This window comes from Theobroma cacao, chromosome 10, assembly GCF_000208745.1.
Source record: "Theobroma cacao cultivar B97-61/B2 chromosome 10, Criollo_cocoa_genome_V2, whole genome shotgun sequence".
Lineage (NCBI taxonomy): Eukaryota > Viridiplantae > Streptophyta > Magnoliopsida > Malvales > Malvaceae > Theobroma > Theobroma cacao.
In genome coordinates this window covers 4,018,252-4,043,197 of record NC_030859.1, presented here as the reverse complement: position 1 = coordinate 4,043,197, position 24,946 = coordinate 4,018,252, and the positions used below count along the sequence as shown (strand labels likewise).

Genomic DNA, 24,946 nt, shown 5'->3' with positions numbered 1-24,946 from the left:
TGTCACCAAATACCAACACTACTTCATTAAAAACGCCTCATTCATGGTTCTAAAACATTTCTTCACCCCTAAACCACCCTCTTTCTTGGGTTTGCAAGCATTTTTCCCACTCATGAGATGGACTTTACTATTATTCGAATCTCCACCCCACAAAAAATTATGGCATAGTTGATCAATTCCTTTGTAAACCTCCATCGGGATAGCCAAAGTTTGTATTGCATAGTATGGAATGGTAGTAATTACTGACTTGATTAAGGTAAGCTTGCCCGTAAAGGAAAGTGACGTAGCTTTCCATGAACTGAGCTTGTTGCGAACTTTTTCCTCAATGACGCCGGGGCGTTGTAAAGACACCTAGGCGTTATGAAAAACACCAATCGTGGCGAGGTTGAAAACCCCACTAAGGTGAATCACCAATCTTGACAAGGTTGAAAACCCCACTAAAGTGAAAAATAGCCAAAATCTCACTTTGGTTGGCTAGGCCAAAGATATTAAAACCTCTTACTCTTTAAAAGAGCCTAGAGAAATAAGCACTCTTGCTTAAGAAAATATTATTTATTAACTCTCAATTCTGAATGTCTCGTAACTAAGCCTAAGGGTCCTATTTATAGTATTATAGGTACAAATCCTAATAAAACTCTACTCCTAGTTATCTAATACAATTAGAATAATTAATAAAAGATTTAAATAAAATAAATGTTCTATTCCTAAATAGAACATGACTATCCTAATCAAATACTAATTCTTAAAAGTATTAAAATAAAAATAAGAAAAGAATCCTAATCTAAATAAAATAAAAAAAATAAATCATAAATCAACTAAATTAGTAAAAACTAAATACAATCCTAGACGCTCCTGCGTCATTCTCCTCGGGTCAGAAAAACTCGGCTCTGACGAGTAGGCCTGGACATACTCCATGTTGATGTCTGGATCCATATATTGTCATAGTCCATACCAACCATTTGATCAATTCATCCATTGTTTTGAAGGTTGTTTTCCATTCATCTTCAAGTCGTATTCGAATTTGTTGATCTCTTTTCTTCAAATCCATCTTCAAAAACACTTTAGAGCCAATGAACATGTTATCCAATCGAGGGATAGGAAAATCATACTTAACTGTAGTCTTGTTAACGGCATGGTTATCCACAAAGCTTCTTGATAAGTTTCCCGAACTTTGGTTGATCAATTTTGTTTGACCATCATTGGATAAGGATGAAGACACTTTATTCTCCTTAGAGACTAATAAGAGACATAAATGGTTTGACTCACAATAAGCTTTGCTTAAGCTAGGCACAGTGATGAGTGCTTTATCTTCCTCTTGTCTCTTTGGTTGGTCTTCTGGCTTTAATGGAGTCAACATAATTTTTACTCCATCTTTGATGAAAGAATAAGTATTCTTGTATCCATCATAGTGAGCTCGACGATCATATTGCCATGGTCGCCCTAACAACAAGTGGCATGCATCCATTGGGATAACATCACACCAGACTTCATCTTCATACTTATTTCTAATAAAGAATTGAACACAACAACGCTTTGTTACCTTTACTTCGTTTCCTTTTCTCAGCCATTGTAGCTTGTAAGGATGAGGATGTACTTCAGTTGGAAGTTTCAACTTTTTCACCATGTAGTTGGCAACAACATTCTCACAACTTCCACTATCAATAATGACATTACAAACCTTCCCTTGGGATGTGCACCTTGTATAAAATATGTTGTGACGAAGCCAACTTTCATCTTTAGTCATCAGGGCAGTGTTAAGGTTACGACGAACAATAAGAGCTTCTCCATGGTCAGCAGAAACTTTTTCTATCTCTTCGTCATCATACTCATCATAGACTGGTTCTAATTTTTTCCAATTCACATAATCTTCTTCTTCTACTAAGGAAATAATTCTTCGATTCGGACAATCAGAAGCAATATGTCCAAATCCTTGGCATTTGAAGCACTTTTTGTTGACATTAGAAGCACGAGTAAAAGTAGTCTTTTTATCGTTACTACTTGCAGCTTTGGAAGAGTTTACCTTTGGAGGCGGAATGGTTACTGAACTCTGACTTTCATCATTTGAGATAGATTCTTGTTGTCTAGATGAACTCATTGACCTTTTTCGTGATCGTTGTTTTTCAACCTTTAATGCTAATCTGATGACATCATTTAGGTTCCAATATGGTTGTAGTTGAACAACATCTGCAATTTCAACATTGAGACCCCCAAGATAACGAGCTACAGTTTGTTCTTCAGGCTCATGGACATCGCACTTCATGTGAAGTTGCTCGAACTCCATTGTATATTCTTCCACCGTCATTGTTTTTTGCCTCAAGTTATGAAATTTGATAAAAATTTCTTGTCGATAATGCTCAGGAAGGAACTTACGCTTGAGTTCTCGACGCATCTTATCCCATGTTCTGATCTTGTTACGGCCTTCTCTTTCTCGTTGTCTTTTGAGATTTTCCCACCAAATAGAAGCGTGTTTCTTCAATTTAATTGCCACAAGCTTCACACGTTTTTCATCGGGAATATCTTTGAGCTCAAAAACTCTTTCTACTGTGTAGAGCCAGTCAAGGAAGTCATCAGGATGAAGTCTTCCTTCAAACTCAAGAATGTCGACTTTGATTCCCAAATCTCTGGTAGCAGCAGTTCTCAGGCGACGAATAGGTACTTCTTCATCAGAGGACAAATTTTGATGAAACGGGTTGGTGTCATTCTCTTCATCACTAGAGTTGCTATTGTTTATTTGAGCATCACGTCTTGCGAGTTGCTCTTGTAATTCTTGAATTTGCTGACGTAGTTCTGCAATCTCAATCTCGTGATCATCTCTTTGACGATTTTGACGTCTTGGCGGCATTTTATTTTTTATGATGATGTAGAAAAAAAAAGATGATGATATAACTATAAAGAAATAAAATTACCCGTACAGGGAGTATCGAAACTTGACAGCGAATCTGAACTTATGCAGCGAATAATAATCCTCCCGTTCTGATACCAAACTGACATCGGGGCGTTGTAAAGACACCTAGGCATTATGAAAAACACCAATCGTGGCGAGGTTGAAAACCCCACTAAGGTGAATCACCAATCTTGGCAAGGTTGAAAACCCCACTAAGGTGAAAAATAGCCAAAATCTCACTTTGATTGGCTAGGCCAAAGATATTAAAACCTCTTACTCTTTAAAAGAGCCTAGAGAAATAAGCACTCTTACTTAAGAAAATATTATTTATTAACTCATAATTCTGAATGTCTCGTAACTAAGCCTAAGGGTCCTAGTTATAGTATTATAGGCCCAAATCCTAATAAAACTCTACTCCTAGTTATCTAATACAATTAGAATAATTAATAAGAGATTTAAATAAAATAGGTGTTCTATTCCTAAATAGAACATGACTATCCTAATCAAATACTAATTCTTAAAAGTATTAAAATAAAAATAAGAAAAGAATCCTAATCTAAATAAAATAAAAAAAATAAATCATAAATCAACTAAATTAGTAAAAACTAAATACAATCCTAGACGCTCCTGCGTCACTCAAGGTACTGAAATAGGTGAGTTCTATTACTGCCATGTAAAAAAAAAACACCCAAATACTTCCCCATAGCTTCTAAGTACCAGAAACTAGAACTTGAGATCAAATTATCAATAAGATTTTTAGGAATATTTCTGGAACAACAAAAAAAAAGGATTTTTCAAAGCAAATTTTTTCACCAGAACAAACACAAAAGGTTTCAAGGATTCCCTTTATAATCTCTAACTGTAAACTGATGTTTTTGCAAAAATTTTGTTGAATTTTATAAGACTCAATGCACAATGGAGAGTTTTGATGGCTTTAAAGTTTACTTGAACTTTCCTCATTTTAGCTTTTGTCCACTCATTTCTATATTGGGGAGTTCTCTCACCCATAATTAGATTTGATTTCCCAAAAATGAAAGAGCCTTTGGTAATAACATATCTTATAGTCAACAGCTCTAATATAAATTGATATCTTAGTGCTCCAATATTGGTAATTTATTCTATCATGGATTGACCTTTAGCCATATTAGAATTTTGGGCAATCATTGGATCTTCTTCTTAGGATGTTCAGTCTTTAAAATCAAGGGTTAGGCTTTAATATCACTTATTGGTTCCAAAATGAGTGCTAAGAGGGGTAAATAACACTTAGATATATTTTTTAATGGTAGCTCTTGAAATTTAAAATTCGTTTGGAAGATTAGGGTGGAAGGTTTAAAACTTGTAAAGGTTAAAAGGCACCAAGTAAATATAAGGTTAAAAGAAGTGAACAAAATACAATATTTATAATGGTTCGGTCCACTTGACCTACGTCCATTATCTTGATTTTTCCAATGAAGGATTTTCAATCCAACTTCACTAAAACTAATGGAATTAACTATTGGTGTATTTTCAAAATTAAAGGATATTTCACATGATGGAAGACCTATCATCAGCTCAGAAGTTATGTTACGAAAAGTGACATAATGTGTCTATTAGATATAGACATGTTTTCATGTGAATGGTTATGTCTCTTGGAAGTTCATATCCAAAAGTTAAGAGACATGATTGAAAAGACACAATTGCTCAAAAGTTAAAGTGAATAGTTATCTATTCATAAGATGACTATTGAAACAATAACTATATCTAAAAGTTGTGTTGGCAAAAATCATAAAGATAATTTCTAGACAAAGAGGTGTCTTTATGAAGAGGTTGTGTCCTTAAAGAAGAGACACTTGGAAGCCTATATAAAGGGCTTGGTGCCAACCATTTTAGATATACTAGAACAACATCAAAAAACACCAAAGATTCTAAAAGTGTAGGTAGCAAGAGCAAGAAAGTGTTATGTTTTATTATAAACATAAACACTATAGTTCCCACCATCTTCAAGATATTCCGAATTCCTTATCATCTACTTGCTGCAGAAAGTTGGTTTCAAGGCCAAGCAACTTTGCAAACCCTTAGGTGTATCTAGCGGTCTTCTTCGTAAGTGCAATACGAAAGTTAGACGTTGGCTTCATTATATCCTTGAGACTATTCACGTTATTCTCCTTTACATACCGAGTGGTGGGGACGAAATAAGTCTTAAAGATGTCTGTCTATTTGAAAGGCTCGCCTTGAAGCCAATTTTGCCTATTCTTGAATACCATATCAAAAGCCCCCATAAACACCAACATTAACAACTTTCACCAAGCTTTTAAAAGGTGAGCTTCTAACTCAAACTCTAAACCCTTACAATGATCCCTAAGCTTAGTGCATGTTTGGCCTAGTTTTTTTTTTTTTTTCAGCTTATCTACCTCTTAAAAGTAAAAATCAGGTCAAACATGATCTTTTGAGAAGCTTTTAAAAAAAAGTAGTTTTTTTTTTAAGAATAAAATTTTAAAAAAAAAAGCTTAAAAAAAAGCTCCAAGGAAGAGCTTTTTCTTCTCTTCTTTTAAAAATACAAAAAAATTTTATTTTTGTTCCAAAAATATCATCATTTGTTAAAAATAATTACAATATTACCCTCTTAAAAAAAATACCTTCTATAATAATTTTAACAAAAATTATAACTTATAAAAAAAAAATTATCAAACAACTTTAACTTAATTTTAAAAGTTATTATTTTTCATAAGAGCTTCATAATAGCTTTTAAGTTAGAAAAAAGTCAAGCCAAATAGGCTCTTAGTCTACTTCTTAGAATATCTCGTACACTCTAAATGAAAAAGAAATAAAGAAAAGATGACCTAGCTGATCTAAGATGTACAAAGTTAAGCTCAAAACATTTTTACCAAGGTAGGAGTGAAGCAGACTTGAGAAAAGAATTTTCTAACACTTCTAGGCTCTAATCTTGCTGTGGGATGGTTCTCCCATCATTTATGACCTTTTGAAACCCTTTAAACACTTGGTGGACAATTTATAATTGTTAGAGATAGTTTTTAACCGTTACTAGCTGTTATGTTATCTTCTAACGATTAAATTCAAATGTGTTGGTAGTGCCCCTTAACTCAATAAAGATGGCTTTAACCAATTAAACCCTTTCTAACTTATAGTCTACTTCTTTACGTTAACTAGTTGAAGGTGCCTTTAATTGATTAAAAACTTTTTATTTTCAAACTTCTTCAAGTAGCTATTTCTGCCAGCTTTCTTCTAATTGATTAATCTTCCCTTTAATTGATCGAAGTTTCTCTCTCTTCAATCCTCAATTGATTAAAATGGGCTTCAACCGATTAAGAAATCTTTCAACTTTGAATCTCTTGGTTTGGCGCCCCTTAACGACCATCAACACTTTGAATTTGAATTTTGACACTTCTTAGTACTTCAAGTTTGAGCTTTAACCAATTATCCCTTTTGGTTAACTAGTTAATAAGCTTCTATTTTGTACTCAATACCCTCTTAATCAGTTAAGCTTCAAGCTAACTGATTAAGGCTTTTCATTCTCACTTTGATGTAACACCTAGTGTTACGTTAATCGATTGAGTTTCCATGTTAACTTGTTAACAATATAATGTTTTTACTAAGTCTTTTTTTCTTTACTTCTTTAACTTATTAACTCATCTTGTAATTGAGAAGCATCTTGACTTGCTTTCAAATAATAATTATATTAATGAATTCAAGCTTTCTCTTACACACTTAAATAATATGATTAGACACTAATGAATGGCTTAGAAATTCACCAAGGGATTCATCATACTTAGTACCATTGTCCGTTTGCAGAGCACGAATTTGCTTCTGGTACTGAGTGCCCACCATAATTAATTAGGGTTTTTTTTTGCTAAAATATTTAATTGGAGTTTGATAGGAATATTTGATAAACTCATTTATGTTATTATTTATTTTTTTAATTTTTAATATTATTTTAAGGTATAATGTTTTAAAAAATTCCTAAATTATTTTTTTTAAATTAAATTTATTTTTTATTATCTACATTGACATGATGTTGATGTCGTGATCATGTTACCATGCCACATTCGAGGGCATACAAACGTTGAAACAAGTGAAGTGTCAAAAATCCTTACTAATTATATTACTTGTATATAGTTAATGATATTAATGAACTAATTAATTATTTTAATTATGACACCACTAGAAAAAATTTTAGGGTCCACCCCTAACCACATTACTATACATTATGATATAATAATATAAACACGCAAATACCACATGACATAAATGACAAATGGTATTTTGATTAAAAAAATTAATCAATAGTTAATCATAAAAGCCTATTTTATCTAAAATAAAAATACAAAGATTTAACTGAATATAATAAATAAATAATTATTTAAAATTCTTTAAATAATTTAAAATTTTTTTAGATATTATACCAATTTTGTAATTTGTAATTTCTTACATTTTTCATCAAGTAATTCAATTATCCAAAAGAATGGGAAATAGCAGGCGCAGTTGTTAAAAGGTTGCATGAGAAGACAAAAGAAGAAAAAAAGACAAAATTTGTGAATGTTAGAATTGATTTGGATATTCGGTGGAACAAAAGATATTTATAGATATTTTTATAGAAGGTGTGAATAGAATAATAGGGTAAGTAGTATTACCTTATTCACTTTACTTAAGGAAAATATTAATTTTATTTTTATAATATAATATTTTACAACAGTGAAAGCATTTTTAAAACTTATTATCTATTATTCTCTTACATTTTCTTTGTATTTGACATTTGACAAGTACTTTTTAATAGTAAAATTTTCTCAATCTGTAAAAAAATAAAAAAATAATTAATATTTTACATCAAATGCAAATATAATTGTTAATATTTATATAAAATTTTATATTAATTATTATTAATAATTAAAATTTAATTTTTTTAAAATCATATTATTTAGATTCGACAAATTGTAAGTAGTGCTTGAGCCTTGTAAAGTCGAAATAGGAGTTAAAAATTACATTAAAAAACCCAAAGAAAAATTTTATTACTTGAATGTTATAAAACAATTATTTTCTAAAATAAGTTCACGTCGAAAAGCATATTTTTATTTTGAGTTATTTAAAACATATTTTTAAATTTAGCTATCTCGAATATTTTCAAAAATCAATTGATTTTTAATTTTTTTTTATCAATTTGTATTAAATAATAATAATAATAATAAAACATGTCATGAGAAAAGAGATAAGATAAAATAGAAATTGGTTTAATTTGACTACATTTATAAAAATTAATTACTTAATTTAAGTAATTTGAAATGAATCAAATTTAAATTGATGCAAATTGAATTGATTTGAACTGAAAACTTAAATTTTGATATAAATAACAATAATTATTACAATGTAAATTAATAAATTATTTATTTAAACTCGAGTTGATTTAAATAATTTTTAAAAAAATTAATTTAAAATGATACCAATCCGAAATAATAACAGTTAAAGCCAAATAAATGTATTCATCGAGCTTAATTGGCTATGGCTAAAATATCCACCGTGGCTAAATTGTCCACACCTGCACGAATCTAAAATCCAGCAGCAGTTGAGCCTGAGCATGTGGATTTCTTCACTTACCTAACTCTTTCTTCCACAGCTTTCCATTCTTAGTTTCTTTCATTCTCTCCAAATCACCTCCTCTTTTTCTCAGCCCTATTTGTTTCTTCTATCTCTGATCAAATCTCCCACCTCTTCAAATGGCAGGTAAAAAAGATTCAACTTTCATTCAGTTTCTTCTTATTTGTACACACCCAAAAGAAAAAATAGATTCTTTTTTGCTTTTGTCAATTCCATTTCCTATGATTATGGGAATTTGAGGCCATCTTGTTATATGAGTGAATAGTGATGCACCCTTTTGAGTTTATTAATTATTTCTTACATTTGTTTAGTCATTCAATTGATGTTTACTTTGTTTCTGAAGTTGGGTTGGACTAAAATATTGAACTTTGATTAATTTGGATTTGTTGTTGATAAGTGTTATGAATTTAGATTGAACTCCCGCTTCTCCTTTATTTAAGAGTTACATAAGTTTAATTGTGATGACTGGTTATGGTTCTTAGTGGGTCTCGCCTTGGTTTTCTCAAAGTTGCTGTCTTTGGATGAAGTTTTTGCTCATGGTTGTAATACTTGCTTGGAGGTTGGCACATCTCTTGTTGATTTTTTTTTTGTCATTTATTGGGATGGAATGTGAAAATTGAAGTATTTAATGAATTAAAAAACAAAGAATAGGGAACAGAAAGGATGACTGAAATGACAAATTTGATGGTATAGAATAACAGTGGTAGTAGATAATGAGGTCCGGTAAATGCTAAAACCAGTTGCAGGAAATTATGGTTTCTGATGAGAGTTAAAGAACTAGTAATGATGTAGATGACTCTGACCTATTAATTAAGAGTTTACCCACATGAAATCTGATAACATTGCAAATTTTATGCAGCAATGTCAGGGAAGGTTGTTCAAAATGTTTTTATAGCACAGTGCTACCAACAGAATAGGCAGTTCGGGACCCAATATCAAAGGGACAGTTGTGCCCCTTATATGCGCACCTTGCCTCCTTTCCATGGAGGGAAGTTAGCATGGACTGGCATCTCTTCCATGCAAATGCGCAACTTATCGAAATACCAGAGTGGTTTTGTTAGCAAAGGAACCTTTTACTGCAACGGTCTGTTCTAGTCTCTCACTATCCAGGTTGATATCAAATACAACAATTGCGTTTTAAATGAACCAAAAGCACTAATATTCTTTTTGTTGCCATCATCCATTGGATTGTCTGTCTTTTCTACATTTACCATATCTCTTTTTGATTGGCAGGGCAGATTCTGTTTGTAGGATGCTATTACGACTTTGAATTTTTATTACATATTCTGAATTCTTATATTTCATTTTGGAATTTATACTGCAGCGTCTTCATCTGCTACTGCTGTACCATCTCTGGACAAAGTTGACTTTCTGAAGCTTCAAAATGGCAGGTGAGGTGTCCATCCGATTGCATTATGCATTAAGTTTATAGTTGATTTCAGCATAGCTGTTCCTCAATTATTAGTTTCCATATGTTATTAGTTATTATTCTCTTCTCCTTGTTTCATCCTATGTTAACTGTATTACAAGTCTATTTGTTCAATGTTTAGGATTGATTTTTAAGTCAGTTTTCTGTGGCTTTGGCTCTTAGTGAATGAGTGGTTATGTAGTCTGTCTATTAACAGCTCACTAGAGCAGTTATTGCATTTCAACGTTGTAGTAGGATGTATGATAACTTCAAAAGTGTAGTACGTCTACCTTACAAATCACACTGCTCTATAGTTTAGAATTCCTCATAGCTGGGTTCACTGTGTTCAGAGCATTGTGAAGGACTTGTGAATAAGGATAAAATGAGAGAGAAGAAAAGGTTTTTCATCACTTTATCAATTTATAGAGTCATGTATTATTTATTAAATCCAGCTGCATGTTATGGTTAGATTATTCCTCTGCTTGTTATGCTGCTAGCTTTTCTGTGTGGGAAGATTGTTTTGTTGAAACTTAAAAGAAATATCCATCATTACAATCAAATGTAAATATTCAGTTCACCATATGTTGCTTTTGTGGAAGCATAGTTAACAAGTAACATGCCATGACCATAATCTAAAAACCAAAAGAATGCAGTTAATCCAATATGGCTCAAATTTAGTACAACCATCTATATAATCTCCATTAGTTTGCTTCTGTAGTCACCTTTTAGGCAGTTCTTCTTCCTGGGTTGACAGGTTTATAGTATTTAAATGGAACCAAAATGGTTTTCAATGATTTTGTTTGATTTCGTCATTTTTTCCTATGGTGATTGAACATTGCTTATTCATTCATTTCCCTGATGACCATACAGTGATATTCGAGGTGTGGCTGTGGCTGGTGTTGAGGGAGAACCAGTAAGCCTCACTGAGCCAGTTACGGAAGCAATAGCTGCTGCTTTTGCTGCATGGTTGTTGGATAAGAAAAAGGTTGATGCATCTCGACGATTGAAAGTTTCAATCGGTCATGATTCTCGTATATCTGCACAAATGTTACAGGTATCTCCCATATTTGAGTTATTCTGAGTCTAACTCCGTATGAATTTCATCCACCTGCTATTAGTAGATTTGGTAATGTTCTGGTTTGTAAAGTATTATTTAAGTCCTTGGGATATTCTTACTCTTAATTTTATGATCATCTGTAAGACATGCAGCTAACCCATGCTTATTTAGGTATGATACTACTTACAGTTGCACTCTTTGGCACAACTTTTACAAATGGCTTTTGTAGTTGTTTGCAAATTTTTTGTATAGCTTGTCAGCAAAAGAATCTTGGTTTTGGTAGGGATGGCATTTACTTTTCTCCATGCCAGTTTCCTTTTTTTTCTTCTATGGCAAAACTGTTTAGTTTGATTTTATAAATATTCAGAAACAGGAAGTGAAATAAATGCTTTCTTTTTGACTAATCTTACTGGCATCATTAGTGCAAGAACAATTTTGCTTGAAAATTACTGTGAATAAATTTCTTTAACTACTGAGAATAGTGCTAGAGCAAATTAGCTTGAAAATTACTGTGAATAAATTTTTTGATTACTGAGAATTGGGCAATTGGCTTTCCAGGATGCTGTTTCTCGAGGGATTTCTGGTGCAGGACTTGATGTTGTTCAATATGGGTGAGTGATGATGCTCTATTTTTTATGTTGATCTATATAATTGGATACTGGATGGTTTGTCATATGATGGTAATCCAAACATGTCTAGCTGGTTATAGGTCTCAACAAAATCATTGAATTGAACAATTGAAATTCATGGTTTTTGTTTGAGACCAGCAGGCTTTATGCCACGGTTTAAAATGGTTAAGAGTAACTTTTAGGCTGGGAAAAGTCATTCTAGTCAACTGTTACACTAGCTGTGTGAGTTGAGTTTAGTTTGATGTACATAATAATCTGTCTTACCTTTGGTTAACTTGGCAAACTAGCTCAAGGTCCTACAAGTCAAATTGTAGCTATGATTCAGGTGGCATAGATATGATCTACTTAAGATTGTAGTAGCTTGAGTAGTGTCTCTACTAATGTCACTATGATAGTTATGTGCCAATTTTCCCTATAGTATATTTAGAGCACACCACATCCAAAATAGTTGTTTCCCTTCTGAATATATACAAAGCAGTTTTGTTGATTGATGTAACTTTTAGTGTTAGTTTATTGTCTTTCTGTTCACTAGTTTAGAATTGGTGTTACTGCATTTATATTACCATTGAGAACTTATGTTTTTCTTGTTGATGTACATAACTAGTTATACTAATTGATGCCATTTTCCATTTGTAGTTTAGCATCTACCCCAGCAATGTTTAACAGTGCTCTTACTGAAGACAAGGCAATTTTATGTCCAGTTGATGGGGCTATTATGATAACAGGTAGTTTACGGCTCTATTCTTCTGAGGATAGCATCCTTGAATATGTAAGAGTACACATGCTTGAAAATTCTGCTTCACAGTGGTCATTATCATTTCCTTGGATGAACTATTCTGTGAATTCAGGATTTCCTTTTGTTTAAATTGTAATATTTTTCTAAGATCATTTTTTCCTAATAAAACTTTTTCTTGTGAACAGCTAGTCATCTTCCTTATAACAGGAATGGGTTCAAGTTCTTCACAAATGCTGGAGGCCTTGGGAAAGCTGACATAAAAGACATCTTGGAGCGTGCTGCAGATATATACAGTAATTTCCTAACTGAAGGGTATTCAGGAAAAAAGGCTTCAGCATCAGTTCAAAAGGTTGACTATATGGCTGTTTATACATCTGATCTTGTGAAGGCAGTTCGTAAAGCTGCTGGAAATAGAGGTAATAGCTTCCTAAAATGTGTAAATGAGGAACTTACTTATGGATCAATCTTTCTTCATCATGTGCGGTGCAACCTATGCAAAATCGCATGTCATTCGTTTATCACTTGTAAAGATCTTTCTTTCTTTATCAAAAAAAAAAAAAATCTTTCTTTCAGTTCTGCTGCTAAAAGTGTGTTGGTGTTGGTCACTAATTGTTGTTTGGTATTGCCAACTTTTAGAAAAGCCATTGGAGGGATTCCACATTATTGTTGATGCAGGAAATGGTGCAGGAGGATTTTTTGCAGTAAGTTTGATTTAGAAATTTATGCTATGTCTCAGATTGAAATATTCCATTTTTGGTATAAGATTTTATTTCTCTATAGATAAGTAAAAGGCAAAGGTGGCCTCATGGTGCCAACTGCCTAGCGCTGTTTTCTGAAGCATTAGGTTCCAAAAAGGAACTTGCCTGAGTAAATGTCTGCATATATGATATTATTGCAACGGAAATTTGTTCCCAGTTTGATCATAAGGTATCTATTCGAATTGCTTTTTCCAGTCACAGGTGCTTGAACCTCTTGGTGCTATTACTTCTGGTAGTCAATTCTTGGAGCCAGATGGTACTGTTTATCCTGAAAACTTTCATTTGTGTTTTAATTTTGGGTTTTCATATTGACAATTGTAATGATACGTGATCATGGGATCAGGTATGTTTCCAAATCATATTCCCAACCCTGAGGATAAAGTTGCAATGAAAGCTATTACCCAGGCAGTACTTGACAACAAGGCTGACTTGGGGATCATCTTTGATACAGATGTTGATAGGTAATAGGTTTACTATCTAACTTATATATTCAAATGTTTACTTCCTCTTCTTCTTCTTCTTCTTCATGTCATAAGCATTTCCTTACAGGTCTGCTGCTGTGGATTCCAGTGGCCGTGAGTTCAATCGAAATCGTCTAATTGCTTTAGTATCTGCCATTGTGCTTGAGGAAGTAAGATATTTCCTAAATCCACATTTTCAGTGCCCAATTTACAAATAAAGCAAAGTTTCATCTTTTTTTAGTTTTCTGTTTCATTTAATCACTCCATCTTCCCTTCAGCTTCCAGGTACAACCATTGTTACAGACAGTGTGACTTCAGATGGGCTGACTTCATTTATTGAAAAGAAACTTGGTATGATAAAAACTGAACTGACATGTATGTATTTACTTTTTCTTTTAGAAAAAACTTATAACTTGCAATTTCTTTTAGGGGGAAAGCACCACAGATTTAAAAGAGGCTATAAGAATGTCATCGATGAGGCGATGTGCTTGGTAAGTTTCATTTTCTTTTATCTTAGTTTTACTATTTAAGTCAGTTATGGTTCCACCAGGTAGAGTGCTAGAAGGTGAACAAAAAAGAGCTCGGATCTGAATTAACTAAATGGGATATTAAAAACTTAATACGAATAAAAAAACATTTTTTTTGCCCAAAAATTAGGGCTAAGCATTATTTGTATGATCCCTTGACATTTAAAGAGTAGATGAAGGAAGACTTACAATCAACAGCTTGATATGGTTTATACAGGGATGAACAAAATGTGGCACCTGAGTGCCTCATGTAATATAGTTTGCCCATTTTCATCATTAGTCATTGCCAAAATTCTTGATCTACTTTTCATCATTTCTAAGTCCCTTCTCTAGTATGCTATCTTTTCTACTCAACAATAGAATGTCTGGACATTATGTGACATACCTTACCTTGTCATTGTTTAGTATTGGAGGTCCTTGTCACCTATTTATAACAACATGGCCAATCATCTTGTTTAACTTTCATTTCTTCGTTACCCATTGAAATATTTCAAACTAAAGCAAAAATATCTGCTGACAGAACTCTGTTGGAGAAGAATCGCATCTGGCTATAGAGACCAGTGGCCATGGAGCTCTCAAGGAGAATCACTGGCTTGATGATGGGGCATACTTGATGGTAAGCTTTTAATTTAAGGTGTGGACAAGCCTCTTCTTTTGGTTGGCTTGTATTTATCAACCAAAGCATTTACTTAAATGCATGTAGACTTGTTAATCTCATTCGGATTTATTTGACCTTCTGCTGAGTGCAGGTCAAACTCCTAAATAAACTTGCTTCAGCCAGGGCTTCTGGTAGAGATGATGGAAGCAAAGTTTTAACAGATCTGGTTGAGGGTCTGGAGGAACCAGCTATTGCTGTGGAACTGAGACTAAAGATTAATCAGAGTCATCCTGATCTTAAAGGAGGGTATGGTGCTTTACATAGCTCTGATCATTTTATGTCTCCATGATTTGTTTAAAGTTGCTGAGAGTTAGAAGCTTGCAGATCTTTCCGAGATTATGGGGAAGCAGTGCTGAAGCACTTGGAGAACTCGATTGCTTCAGATCCGAAGCTTCAGAAAGCACCTGTTAATTATGAAGGGGTCAGTTCAATATACTGTTAGAAATAGATATATATAGGCTTCTGTTGAAGTAATTATGAGACAGTTTACTTAAACTGAGTAGCAAATGTGGCCCCAACAGTAGTATATTTCACGCCATCCTACAGAACAGATTTCCCTAACTTCCTTCTGAACACAGGTCCGAGTTTCTGGCCTTGGAGGGTGGTTCCTTCTTAGGCTTTCTCTTCATGATCCCGTCCTTCCTCTTAACATTGAGGTATGAAAGCAATATCAACTTTAGCTTAAATTTGTCATAAGCACCATAATTTCTTAACTGAACAAAAAATAAACACATTGTAGGCACCAAGCCGTGAAGATGGTGTGAAACTTGGACTTGCAGTAGCTGCTGCTGTGAAGGACTTTCCAGCTTTGGACACATCTGCATTAGACAAATTTGTCCAACCCCAATAAACCCAGTGGCGATCTCCTTCAGCTTTTGGTTTGTGTTCCAGTGGCTGCCTCCTCTTTCATGATGAACCGACCTGCCTAATGTAATAATGTTAGTTTTGAGGTTGAGGAAGTCTTTGATACACGTCTTTTTGGAAAGTGACTATAAAACCAGCCAGGGACTTCTGCAAGTATACACAATTTCCCAGGTTCCAAACAATAGAGATGACTCTGAAGATATATATCCAATCTTAACAGCAACATCTATTATCTTGCCTTTACTCTCCATAACACTTTGTGCTTACCTGGATTCTTTGAAGAAAGGTGGCAAAGCTGACTTGCACCCAAATGATGTGTCTGAAACTGGAGTTGACTCTATATAAATTGGCCTTCTGATTGCCAAACCTGATCTGAACTTAAATTCTTTTACTGTAAACCGATAAAAAATAAAAAAAAATAAAATTAGAACCGATAGATCGATGACATTTAATAAGTATATCAACAATATGTGAATAAAAAACTAATTAATTGCAATAGTAATGATGCAAAACAAAAAATTGTTCAATGACTGTAAAATGTGAAATTTTTTATGAAAAGCATCATGAATGGATTCGTACTGAAATTTGGTTACAAAAACTACCCTTGTCTGGTAGTGATGCTGTTTGACACGTGCAGGACATAAGACCCCTGTCATGGCCTTCCCAGCATATAAAGATAAACAAAACAATTTGATACGACTGGTTGCCGATAGGATCAAACAAATACCCTCAACCCAGAGAGGTTGCACCCAAGCATGTAGCGTTAAAAATTGTGTATATGATTAATAAGCTCTAATTAATTTAACCGTTTTTTATTTTATTATTTTTAATGAAAAAACCTTAAAAAATGACGAATTTTATCTAAATCTTTGTCATATCAATTACACTTTTTCAGGTCCTGTTTCTATTTGTAAATCAAACTATGCTAGATGGTTAGGGAAGAAAGCATTGTGGTCTTGATGTATGGTTCAGCATTCGTTTTGTTGTTCTCGAATGAGCTGTTTAAAGAGTTGGAATTGGGTTGTAACAAGTAGGAATGGTTAGGGTTGAGCATTCGGTTTAATCGAATTGAATCGATTTAATAATTTTAAATTAATCGATTTTAATCAATTAAATAAGTATTAGATACTCTAAATTTGGAGTAGTAGGTGAAAATTTACAACATAAGTATTTACCTTTTCAGGATTTCCATCCTTCCTGGAGATAACTTTTGAAGATAACTTTCTGACAAATGGGAGATTTCGATGGTTAAGGATATACAAAGCAGTGTCGTTGATTGATGTAAGGTTTACTTTTACTTTTATCTCTTTCTGTTCACTAGTCTAGAATTGGTGTTACTGCATATTACCATTGAGAATTTATGTTTTCCTTGTTGATGTACGCAACCATTTATACTAATTGAAGTCATTTTCCATTTGTAGTTTAGCATCTACACCTGCAATATTTAACAGTACTCTTACTGAAGACGAGGCATTTTTATGTCCAGTTGATGGTGTTATTATGATAACAGGTAGTTTACGGCTCTATTCGTCTGAGGATGGCATCTTTGAATATGTAAGAGTACACATGCATGAAAATCCTGCTGCACAGTGGTCATTATCATTTCCTTGGATGAAATATTCTGTGAATTCAGGATTTCCTTTTGTTTAAACTAGAATATTTTTCGAGGATCATTTTTTCCTGATAAACTTTATCTTGTGAACAGCTAGTCATCTTTCCTTATAACAGGAATGGGTTCAAGTTCTTCACAAATGCTGGAGGCTTTGGGAAAACTGACATAAAAGACATCTTGGAGCGTGCTGCAGATATATACAGTAATTTCCTTACAACATCAGTTCAAAAGGTTGACTACATGGCTGTTTATACATCTGATCTTGTGAAGGCAGTCCGTAAAGCTGCTGGAAATGTAGGTACTAGCTTCCTGAAATGTTTAAATAAGGGGGAACTTATTTATAGATCAATCTTTCTTCATCATGCACGGTGCAATATATACAAAACTCCATGTCATTCTTTAGTGCTTATCATCTTTTAAAAAGGTCACTTATTTTACTTATCACTGGTAAAGATCTTTCGTTCAGTTCTGTTGCTAAAAAGTGCGTTGGTGTTGCTTGCTAATTGTTGTTTGGTATTTCCAACTTTTAGAAAAGCCATTGGAGGGATTCCACATTATTGTTGATGCAGGAAATGGTGCAGGAGAATTTTTTGCAGTAAGTTTGATTTATAAATTTATGTTACGTCTCAGATTGCAATATTTTATTTTTAGTATAAGATTTTATTTCTTTTAGATAAGCAAAAGGCGAAGGTACCTTCATGGTACCAACTGCCTATCACTGGTTTCTGAAGCATTTGGTTCCAAAAAGACGCTTGCAGCCTGAGTAAATGTCTGCATATATGATATTATTGCAACAGCAATTTTTTCCCAGTTTGATCATAAGGTATGTATTCCAATTGCTTTATCCAGGCAAAGGTGCTTGAACCTTTTGGTGCTATTACTTCTGGTTGTCAGTTCTTGGAGCCAGGTGGTAGTGTTTTATCCTGAAAACTTTCGTTTGTGTTTTAATTTTGGGTTTACATATTGACAATTTTAAGGATACGTGATTATGGGATCAAGTATGTTTCCAAATCATATTCCCAACCCTGAGGATAAAGTTGCAATGAAAGCTCTATTACCCAGGCAGTTCTTGACAACAAGGCCGACTTGGGGATCATCTTTGATGCAGAGGTTGATAGGTAATAGGTTCACTATCTAACTTATATGTTCATTTTATATATTCAAATGTTTCTTCTTCTTCTTCCTTTTTCATTTCATGCTATAAGCATTTCCTTTCAGGTCTGCTGCTGTGGATTCCACTGTTCGCGGGTTCAATCGAAATGTCTAATTGCTTTAATGTCTGCCATTGTGCTTGAGGAAGTAAGATATTTCCTTCCACATTTTCAGTACCCACTTTGTAAATAAACCAAAGTTTCAGCCTTTCTTTTTTTAGTTTTCTGCTCCATTTAATCTCTCCATCTTCCCCATCCAGGAACAACCATTAATTGTTACAGACAGTGTGACTTCAGATGGGCTTACTTCATTCATTGAAAAGGAACTTGGTATGATAAAAACTGAACTGACATGTATGTATTTACTTTGTTCTTCTAGAGCATACCTTATAACTTGCAATTTCTTTTAGGGGGAAAGCGCCATATAGATTTACAAGAGGCTATAAGAATGTCATCGATGAGGCGATTCGCATGGTAAGTTTCATTTCTTTTATCTTAGTTTTGCTATTTAAACCAGTTATGGTTCCACCAGGTAGAGTGCTAGAAGGTGAACAAGAAAGAGCTCGGATCTGAATTAAGTATATGGGATGTTAACAACTTAATAAGAATCCAAAAAACTTTTTTTTCTTTGCCCAATAGTTGGTGCTAAGCATTATTTGTATGATCCCTTGACATTTAAAGACTTACAATCAACAGCTTGATATGGTTTATACAGGGATGAACAAGCGTGGCACCTTCACTCTTCATGTAATATAGTTTGCCCTTTTTCAGCATTAGTCATTGGCAAAATTCTTGATCTACTTTTCATCTTTTCGAAGTCCCCTCTCTAGTATGCTATCTTTTCTACTCAATAATAGAATGCATGGACATTATGTGACATATCTTGCCATGTCATTGTTCAGTATTGGAGGTCCTTGTCACCTATTTACAACAACATGGCCAATCATCTTGTTTAACTTTCAGTTCTTCGTTACCCATTGAAATGTTCCAAACTAAAGCAAATATATCTGCTGACAGAACTCTGTTGGAGAAGAATCACATCTGGCCGTAGAGAGCAGTGGCCAAGGAGCTCTCAAGGAGGATCACTGGCTTGATGATGGGTCATACTTGATGGTAAGCTTTTAATTTAAGGTGTGGACAAGCCTCTTCTTTTGGTTGGCTTGTATGCATCAACCAAAGCATTTACTGAAGTGCGCATAGACTTGTTTTTCTAATTTGGTTCTTTTTGACCTTCTGCTGAGTGCAGGTCAAACTCCTAAATAAACTTGCTTCAGCCAGGGCTTCTGGTAGAGATGATGGAAGCAAAGTTTAACAGATCTGGTTGAGCGTCTGGAGGAACCAGCTATTGCTGTGGAACTGAGATAAAGATTAAGCAGAGTCATCCTGATCTTAAAGGAGGGTATGGTGCTTTACATAGCTCTGATCATTTTATGTCTCCATGATTTGTTTAAAGTTTCTGAGAGTTAGACGCTTGCAGATCTTTCTGATATTATGGGGAAGCAGTGCTGAAGCACTTGGAGAACTCTATTGCTTCAGATCCGAAGCTTCAGAAAGCACCTGTTAACTATGAAGGTGTCAGTTCGATATACTGTTAGAAATGCATATACGTCGGCTTCTGTTTAAGTAATTATGAGGTAGTAAACTGAGTAGCAAATGTGGCCCCAACAGTTGTATATTTCACACCATCCTAATTCCTACAGAACAGGTTTCCCTAACTTCCTTCTGGACACAGGTCCGAGTTTCTGGCTTTGGAGGGTGGTTCCTTCTTAGGCTTCCTCTTCATGATCACGTCCTTCCTCTTAACATTGAGGTATGAAAGCAGTATCAACTTTAGCTTAAATTTGTCATAAGCACCGTAATTTCTTAACTGAACAGAAACTAAACACATCGTAGGCACCTAGCCGTGAAGATGCTGTGAAATTTGGACTTGAAGTAGCTGCCGCTGTGAAGGAGTTTCCAGCTTTGGACACATCTGCTTTAGACAAATTTGTCCAACCCCAATATGCCGAGCAGCGATCTCTTTCGGCTTTTGGTTTGTGTTCCAGTGGCTGCCGTCTCTTTCGTGATGAGCTGACCTGCCTAACGTAATAATGGTAGTTTTGAGGTTGAGGGAGTCTTTGGTACACTTCTCTTAAAAAGTGCCTAGAAAACCAGCCAGGGACTTCTGCAAGTATACACAATTTTCCAGGTTCCAAACAATAGAGATGAGGCTGAAGATATATCCAATCTTAACAGCAACATCTAGTATCTTGCCTTTACACTCAAAAACACTTAGTGAAGTAAAAAGGTGTGGAACAAGCTAGGGAAATAATTTCTTATAACTAGCAAGAGCTTTGCAAGAGTATTGCCCACACAGACAACTTATTGTAACATTAACATTACAGATACAATAAATACAGTAAGTGCAAATATCTGAAGTTAATTCCATCAGATTAAATTATATACAACTAAAACATCCTACATATTTGCATCTTTGATGAGTTTTCTAATTATCTTTTTGATGTTTATTAAAGAATTTATGCCATGGTAGGGGTGTTTAGAAGCTTCATCATGAAGTTGAACTTCACATCTGGTGAGGTCTTGGGCTGTGGCCAGTTTGCTCCCTCTGGCACCTTAATGCATCTGAAACCCTGGCCTTTGTACAGTTTTATTGCCCCAGGGTTGTTCAAATCACAGTGCAAAGCAATGGCACGGCAGCCCCAGCTCCTCGCTTGAGCTTCTGCCTTGGATATGAGCCTTTTAGCTATTCCCTTCCTACGAAATCTCTCCCGAACTGCAACATTAGATATGTATGCAATTCCAGTCCTGTGATAAAGAGGCCCAAGTGTCATTTGTATAATAGGAGTATTTAATCACAAGATGAATACCATGCAACTTAAAAGTATCCAAAAAAAAAAGGATAAGAAAGGAGTGATAAACCAATTGCCACATCAAGAGAACTGCTGCAGTCAAAATACTTCCCGTGACTGGAAGGTTAACTTCACATTAAGAACAAAGTTCTATGAACACTGATACATAATGCTTAGGACATACAGCAGATCTAATCTACCACAAGTGATTCCAACAGCAAATATCATCTTACAGCATTCTTCTCTATTTATAATCATTATTTCTCTCATCATAAAGTTTCACCCCTTTCCAGCTTTCCCTCACAACCTTACTCTCCCTCTTTCTGCCTTCCCACAATCATTTGCCTGGTATATTTCTGTCCTAGTGAGAAACACTAATTATCATTTACTAAATAAAATTAAATGAGAAAGAGGTTTAACTGAGCTTCTCTATTTACATGCATCAATATGTAATAGTAGCATATATGTGCTCTGCCTGCCACTAATTGATTTCAGCATGGTTGTTTCAATTATTGCATCGTATGGCCTTATTCCAGAAAAATTTCTAATATTTTTAAGACAGTTAATTTTCGAGGATATGCAAGAGATAGTCAGTATATTTTCCAAATGAGAGATAATCTAGAATAGAAAGACAGCATAACTTATGTAGAAACTTTGCTACATATTCAGCATCCTGTAGGATCATGGTTCACTTAAAACTCTCATTGTTTATGAAATCTTGAATGAGTTGAGATATACAAGGTAAGATGCAAGACTTGAAGTATTTTGCTAATAGATAGGTGCTTATGAATTGAAAAAAGAAAAATCAGAACAACAAGAAGGGATAGAAAAAGAGAAAACCTTTTTCATCTTTTTCCTTTCCTGTTGTTTTGTTATGGAGGGGCAGGCGCAGGGTTTAGTTTATCAAACAAAGGGGGATGAAAACAGTCTGTTACTTATCGTGAAAGCCAATTATACAGTCTCAGAATAGTTATTACCAAATCAACTAGCACACAGGGATCACGAGTACTCAACTCTAATCAGCTAAAAGTCTAAACCACTCTAAGCCTGCTACACAAACTGCTCTTCAATTTCATAAAAGAATGGCTTTGTGCCAATGGGGCCTTGTCTCAATGACAAGGAGGTGGCCCTGAAACATTTAGGTCCCAGGTTCAAGTCCCACCTTAGTCCGAGTTTACGTTGGTTTGTTTATTAATCTCTTCCATGGATGTAATATGTGATATATATGAAAGTTAGTTAATCATAATTGGAATTTTTAAAGGAATAAAAAAAGAAGAAGAAAGAATGGCTTTGTAAGGGCAATGCCACAAAATATCCGCATGATATACAAAAGACATTACCCATTTTCACTTGGAGATGAACCAGCAAAAGATGGACGTAGAGCATGCACATGCAAAAACCATTAAGAAATTATGAGTTTAAGTCAACTTATTAACAAACATATACCGACAACCATAACTACATATTGGATTATCAACAGATTCCTAAGACGTAGAGCATGTAAGTTAATTACTGACAACATGAAGGGGTAACATATCAAATTTAGATTAAAGAATCAAGGGAAAAGCTTCAGTAAATTTGACGTGCAGCAATTTTTGCAACAATAAAACTCAAAAATTTCTGACACATTCAACTTGCAGCATAGGTAGTTATTGGTTAGTAAAACAAGATTCTTCTAGAGTGATTTTTAAGTAGCATGTTTCATCTTTAAATGACATAAAGCTAGTCTGAAAAAGCCTGGAAATTTTGAACTCACCTTCTTTGTCGGAGCGGTCCTTTTCTAGGAAGAAAATCAGCAACAGAATCCACAGTTAATATACCAGTCACATAACCTCTATTAAGACTAAATTTCCCATCAAAACCTCCAATTTTGAAATCTTCACTTCCAAATAAAAATGTATCATCAGCTGAACCACCAATGACAGCAACCAAACAAGTTCTCCTGCAACCAGGTGGAATGGAGAATCCTGACAGCATTGCCACCAGTCTGTCAACTCGCAATACAAAATCCAAAGGGAAGGAATATTCAGGGAAGAATGAGCTACAGTGAGTTTCAGCCACTTCCCAACAGTCCTCTAACCGTGCCTCCCGAACAACAATCTCAGGAGACAGAGTTGAAAAGAGATCAACAACTTGAGTAGCTCTGCATACCCCTACACCCAAATACCAACATGTCCAAAGAAATTATTAACACACAAATTTCCAACAATCATGCAGTTGAAATAGAAATGTTCTATGCCTGCATGCATACTCTAAGTCTAATTCAATAGAATTCTAGTTTTGACTTCCATCTAAAGCCTGTTTAGTTAAAGTCCTCGAAGGGATACCTCAAAGCTTAGAACTTAGAACTTAGAACTTAAGACTACAACGTGGTGACAAGTTTGAATCTGGGGAGGGATTTATGGAATTGGAGACAGATACCTCGCTCTCTCTTTTTAGCTCAAAAAAATGAACCAAAACTTTTTTTTGTTAATTTCTTTAATAAAAAATGCATTTTGGCTGATATATATGGCTTATAATTATTGTAACTTCATTTTCAAGGTCCTTCCAAGCAAGTAATGGACAAACAACCATGCCATGAATTCAATGAAACTAGCATCTCCAGCCTGAACTACCCATCGAAAATGTCATACCAAAACTCTGGAAAGGAACCCACATTCCATCACTTCCAACAAGTGTCGGAAGAAGAAAGGTGCTTTATGGTCGACACACAAAAAGAAAATCATTCATAAATTCAACCAAAAGCACACTAAACCAACTCAAATTCACATCAAAACAAACAAGAATTACACCCCCCCCCAAAGTCTCAGGAACCAAACAGAACCAAGATATTTAAGCAATCGGCAAAGTCAATGCAAACAAGATGACATACCCAAATCCAACAAATCCATGCACAACTAAATTCACAGGTCGACAAATACCGAAACCCAATTTTACTCTTACAGAAAGAAATCTTCAGGACATAAGTCAAATCAAGTAACTTAGGTCCATCAAAGAATATACTAATCAAACCCACTAAAGAAAAGATTTTAACTTTGTTACCTGATTTGGAAAGAGATGGGTCATGAGAAACCCTGGGAGAAGAAGAACACAAAAAGGGTGGTGGTTGCTTTTTTGAAACCGAGAGAGGGGGAAGACAGGATTTCGAGGAGGCAGTTGTAGTTGTAGTAGCGGGAGAAACTGTAATTGAAGTACCCAAAGGCAAGCTCCGCATTTCTAGGAGACTGTGTGTCTCTCTGCCACGTCACTGCTCTCTCTGCCTCTCTGCAGTCTCCGGAGATTCTTTGATTGTTGGGTTTAGAGAGAGAGTGAAGGAAGAAAGCAAAGGAAGGAATTCTTATAACAAACAGACAAAAGTAAGCAAAAGACGATGCGATGAATCTTTGGACACAAATACCGTGTAGTTGTGGTTGCCTACTTGCCTAGCTTTGCCTCTTCTTTTCGTCAGGGTTTTAGGACAAAAGCATGTCACATGTGACCTTGTAAGAAGACATAATTTGGCCAACCGTCACTACGCACCCGTGCTGCACGTGCCAAACTCTTTTAGTTTTGGTGAATGAAAATTTTTCCTATATACACATGCTAGATAAATAAAATTTTAAACTCAGTAATTTTGTTTTAAAGGTTGTCATACATTAATTGGACTATATAAAGTGCAAAAAAATAACAAAATTATTTAAAGGTAACTCAGTAACTCACTTGTAAAGTTCAAAATTTTCACTAAAAGTGAATACGATTATATGTAGTAATTATGTTATTGAATGGT

The 24,946-nt window shown here is 34.5% G+C and overlaps 3 protein-coding genes and 1 pseudogene across 4 annotated transcripts; 2 read left to right on the top strand and 2 right to left on the bottom strand.

Annotated features, from left to right (window-relative positions):
* Positions 872 to 2,842, bottom strand: LOC18598561. The gene has a single exon (XM_018128792.1). The coding sequence runs from the start codon at positions 2,840 to 2,842 to the stop codon at positions 872 to 874; it is 1,971 nt and encodes a 656-aa protein (XP_017984281.1).
* On the top strand, positions 8,396 to 15,805 carry LOC18586404 (phosphomannomutase/phosphoglucomutase). Of its 2 annotated transcripts, XM_018129307.1 has the most exons (18): positions 8,396 to 8,596; positions 9,330 to 9,554; positions 9,795 to 9,861; positions 10,749 to 10,932; positions 11,494 to 11,546; positions 12,201 to 12,289; positions 12,486 to 12,716; positions 12,937 to 13,001; positions 13,254 to 13,314; positions 13,402 to 13,519; positions 13,608 to 13,689; positions 13,798 to 13,870; positions 13,949 to 14,010; positions 14,567 to 14,662; positions 14,796 to 14,950; positions 15,029 to 15,125; positions 15,283 to 15,360; positions 15,444 to 15,805. In XM_018129307.1, the coding sequence occupies exons 1-18, from the start codon at positions 8,590 to 8,592 to the stop codon at positions 15,552 to 15,554; spliced, it is 1,854 nt and encodes a 617-aa protein (XP_017984796.1). In that variant the 5' UTR covers positions 8,396 to 8,589; the 3' UTR covers positions 15,555 to 15,805. The 2 variants fall into 2 exon arrangements, with proteins under 2 accessions (XP_017984796.1, XP_017984797.1); XM_018129308.1 differs by lacking the exon at positions 9,330 to 9,554 and having other exon boundaries at positions 8,397 to 8,596.
* Positions 17,707 to 20,397, top strand: LOC108663802 (annotated as a pseudogene).
* On the bottom strand, positions 20,622 to 24,606 carry LOC18586403. Its single transcript, XM_007009785.2, has 3 exons — positions 24,223 to 24,606; positions 22,937 to 23,333; positions 20,622 to 21,136 (listed from the first exon to the last, which is right to left on the bottom strand). The coding sequence occupies exons 1-3, from the start codon at positions 24,392 to 24,394 to the stop codon at positions 20,848 to 20,850; spliced, it is 858 nt and encodes a 285-aa protein (XP_007009847.2). The 5' UTR covers positions 24,395 to 24,606; the 3' UTR covers positions 20,622 to 20,847.